This window comes from Ornithorhynchus anatinus, chromosome 17 (genome assembly GCF_004115215.2).
Source record: "Ornithorhynchus anatinus isolate Pmale09 chromosome 17, mOrnAna1.pri.v4, whole genome shotgun sequence".
NCBI classification, from domain to species: Eukaryota; Metazoa; Chordata; class Mammalia; order Monotremata; family Ornithorhynchidae; genus Ornithorhynchus; species Ornithorhynchus anatinus.
Genome location: NC_041744.1, coordinates 3184881 through 3189012, shown reverse-complemented (window position 1 = coordinate 3189012; position 4132 = coordinate 3184881). Strand labels below are relative to the sequence as shown.

Sequence of the window (4132 nt, the reverse complement as noted above, 5' to 3'; positions counted from 1 at the left end):
CAGAGATGGAACGTGACTAGACCAAGGTCACACAGAAGCCCAGCAAGAGCTGGGCTGGAGAGGAATGGGGAAGGCACTAGCCCACAGCCCCAGAGCACATCACCAGACCATTCAGGCCCCGCGCTCCAGGCCACCCCTGCTGTGGGGAGTGGGTACGAGGGTTTTGGGGGGGAAATGGGGCCCCAGAAAATGGAAACAGGGGAGGGGTGGTGCTGGTGGACAGGGAGTGAAAGAGCCTGGCGGGGGGATGAGCCCACAGGGGCACCAGACCAAGACAGCAAGGCTGGGGGTGGGGGTGCCGCCGAGGAGACCCCTTTCCTTTGAGGAGACCCCTTTCCGCTAAGGAGACCCCTTTCCGCTGAGGAGACCCTCGTCCTCTGAGGAGACCCTGTTCCGCTGAGAACGCTTTCCGCCGATGGCAGGAAGCTGGCAGTGGAGACGGAGCTGGGCCTGTGCCGGATGGAGCTCCGAGCCCTGGAGGAGCAGCTGATGGAGGCTGTGCAGGAGAAGCTGGAACTGGCCCAGGAAGTGGAAGCCTGGAAGGTGGGTCTGGGACACCGGGGGGAGGGAGAGATGGGGAGGCGTGGACCAGGGGCCCCCTTCAAGACCGCCTCCATGCTTGAGGGTCCGGACAGCCCCCGCCACTCAGACCAACTGTCCCTCTTTGCAGGAGGACATGCAGCAGCTGATTGGCCGGCAGGTGCAAAACCAGCTGCAGAGAGAGCAGAGTCTGAGCAGGAGGGCCCAAGCCCCCCCAAGGCCGGCCCGGTGGGCCCGGTGGTGGCGGTGAGGCACGGAGGGCACCGGAGCGGCTGCTTTATTAAAGTGTGAGAACTTGGGCCGGCAGTGCCCGGGCGTGAGTGCGTGAGTAGAGGTAGAGTCATGGCCCCGGCTCCCAGCGCCGTCCATCTTCTTGGCCCCGGGGGTGGCCCCTCGAGCCCTCCCTAGTCAGGGGCTGTTGGGAGGGGAGCAGCCCCTTACGTCAGGAAGTCTCGGACGGCAGCCGTGAAGTCGTGGGGCTGGTCGGCGTGAACCCAGTGGCCGGCTCCCGGCACGGAGAGAATCTGGGCTTGGGGGAAGAGGCGCCTGATCTTGGGGTGGTGGCTAGGGCTGCAGGGAGAGCGGAAGAGGGAGAGGCAGGGGTCAGCATCAGGGCAGAAGGACACACCCTCCCCAAAGCACAGGCATCTCTTCCCCCTGCTCCTCCCGCCAAGGAACCCGGCACCCTTTCTCCCCACCTCAAGACAAACCAGTTTTCTCCCCATAACCAGGCCAGGGCAGGGAGGAGCGGGAGGAGCAGGGAAGAGCGTCAAGCCTGACCCTCTCCCCGGAAACCTCCTCCTTCCCCGGCCTCACCGGATGAACTGGGAATTGGAGCCGCCGAGGAAGAGGGTGGGGCCCGAGTAGGTCCCTGGGAGTTGGGGAAAGCCCATGAGTGCGTCCATGTGGTGAGTCAGGGCCTCCAGGTTGACCCTCCAGACGTAACGTCCAGCCGCCTCTACCAGGTTGGTGACCAGGAACTGGCGCACGGAGACTTCCTGAAAGGGGGCAGAGTTCAGCCCACCTGACCCGTCCCCGCAAGGGCCGCCGCCCCCCGCCCTTCGATTCCTTCCGCTCCAGCCCCCCCTCCTCCGTGTCCACGCCATGCCCCTCTTTTCCCCTGGCAGGAGGGGGTCACCTGAATCACGGGTTTCAGCTGCTCGTCCGCCAACTTGCGGGCCTGGGAGCGGGTCAGCTCCTTGGGGATCCGTACCGCCTGCATGGCCGCCACGAATGAGGGGAAGTCACTGACGCCGGTCGTCTCCTCTGGGCTAATGTCCACGGACACGAGGCGCTCCACCAGCTCGGGCTGAGGTCCAGACCGCAAACGGGGTGAGCTTGAACCCCACCCGAGGCCAGAACCCCCAACCTCCCCTTGACCTTCCAGGCTTCGGCCACCCCCGTGGTAAGGACAAGAACGTGTCGGGGGGGGGGAGCCGAAGGGGACCTTGACGGATCGCAGAATCCAACGCTCCCCCACCGACCCGCCCCTTTCGAGTTGGGCTCGGCGGCTCTTGCCAGACCGAATGCATGGGGTAGGTCGTTCTGGGACAGGGGTACGGACCCACCCGGGCCGGGCCCACTCGCCTTCTGCAATGCCAAGGTCATGGCCGTCTTGCCCCCCATGCTGTGCCCAATGAGGACACAGCGAGGGAGGCCCAACTGGGACAGGAGGGCCTGCAGGTCAGCGCTCATGGCCTCGTAGCTCATCTCCGAGCTGTGAGTGCTCTCTCCGTGATTCCGGGCATCCACTGTCAGCACCTAAGAAGGGAAAAAAGGGCTTATTGAGGGCCTTGATTAGAGGCACATCACATCACGGAGGGCTCTGGTACCTGCCCCTCCACCTCGGTCCTCTGAGGCTTCCACCACTGACCCGCCCCGCCGCTTCCCCCATTTCCCACCTGGCCCCCGCCTCCCCGACCCTAGCTCACCTTTCGGCCCGTCTGCCGCGCCAGGGATTTGGCGATGGACTGGAAGTTGGTTTTACTGCCAAACAACCCGTGGAGGAAGACGAGGGGCGCTTCCTGGGTGGGTCCGTCGAACTGGGTGTAGGAGAGTGGCACCGGCCTGGTTCGGGGACGGGGTGGGAGAGAGGGCTTTGAGGGGGGCCGGCACGGGACTAAGTCAGAGAAGCAAGCAGCAGCCCGGAACCCAAGAAACGGGGAAAGGGGTGGGTGCCAGGGGTGATGCCAACACTGGCGATCTTGTCAGCTGTGTGACTGTGGGCAAGTCACTTAACTTCTCTGGGCCTCAGTTCCCTCATCTGTAAAATGGGGATTAAGACTGTGAGCCCCACATGGGACAACCTGATTCCCCTGTATCTACCCCATCGCTTAGAACAGTGCTCTGCACAGAGCATGTTGCTCTGCAACATTATTATTATTATTATAATTCTGGCTCCGGTTGAGACTAATAATGAGACGCAGCATGGCTCATTGGAAAGAGCCCGGGCTTAGGAGTCAGAGGTCATGGGTTCGAATCCTGGCTCCGCTGCTTGTCAGCTGTGTGACTTTGGGCAAGTCACTTCACTTCTCTGTGCTGAAGTACCTCATCTGGAAAATGGGGATTAAGACTATGAGCCCCGCATGGGACCTGATGACCCCGTATCTCCCCCAGCACTTCGTACAGTGCTTGGCACATAGTAAGCGCTTAACAAATACCAGCATTAATAATAAATAAATAATAGTAATAAATTAATAGATAATAGTAATAAAATAATAATTTGTTAAGCATCTATGATGTGTTAAGCACTGTTCGAAGTGCTGGGGTAGACACAGGCAAAGGGGGTTGGACACAACCCCTTCCCACAAGGGGTTCAAAGTCTTCACCCTATTTTCCAGATGAGGTAACTGAGGTAGGGAGAAGGGATTTGCCCAAGGTCCCACGGCAGACAAGAGGCAGAGGCAGAATTAGAACCCAGGTCCTTCTGACTCCTAGGCCTGGGCTCTAACCACTAGCCCATGCTGCTCCCCTATAGGACCACGAGGGGGCCGGCTGTCCCCCCGGTGACGTCATCACCACGCTCCTCTGACATAAGTGCCCCCCCTCGGCCGTGACGCCATCACCCCGCGCCCGCCCGGGGTCCCGGTGACGTCACCCCCCACCCGCGCGCCTGACCTCGGGCCTTCGTTACTCCAGGCTCGTGCCAGAGAGAGGCCGCGCGAGGGGCGAAGCCGCCACGCGCAGGCCCTGCGGAGCATGCTCGGTGGCGCGCGGGCCCGAGGCCGGCTGCGTGCGCGCACCCGCGGCCTACCAAAGGCGCGCTACCCGGGCCCCACCCCTTGGGTGCCCGCCGAGCGCGCATGCGCGCTGCCCGGCCCCCACCCCCAGTGCCCACCGAGTGCGCATGCGCGCTGCTCCGCTCCCGCCCCTTGGTTGCCCGCCGGGCGCGCATGCGCCTTAGCCAGGCCCCCTTCCCCGCCTCTGCCCAGAGACGGGCCTGATTGGTTGTGCCCGAGGAGGACCAGCTCCTCCTGGGGGCGGGGTCTCCCTCACTCAAACTTATTTATTGAGCGCCTATTGGGTGCAGAGCATTCACTCATATTTGCTGAACGCCTGAGTGCGCAGGACTGTACTACTCGCCTTGGAGAGT

The 4132-nt window shown here is 62.6% G+C and overlaps 1 protein-coding gene across 1 annotated transcript; it reads right to left on the bottom strand.

Moving 5' to 3' along the window:
• Positions 1–801: 801 nt before the first annotated feature.
• On the bottom strand, positions 802–3809 carry ABHD11 (abhydrolase domain containing 11). Its single transcript, XM_029082746.1, has 6 exons — positions 3658–3809; positions 2472–2607; positions 2128–2301; positions 1679–1849; positions 1357–1538; positions 802–1110 (listed from the first exon to the last, which is right to left on the bottom strand). Exons 1-6 carry the CDS (start codon positions 3738–3740, stop codon positions 978–980), a joined length of 879 nt encoding a protein of 292 aa, XP_028938579.1. The 5' UTR covers positions 3741–3809; the 3' UTR covers positions 802–977.
• Positions 3810–4132: the final 323 nt, after the last annotated feature.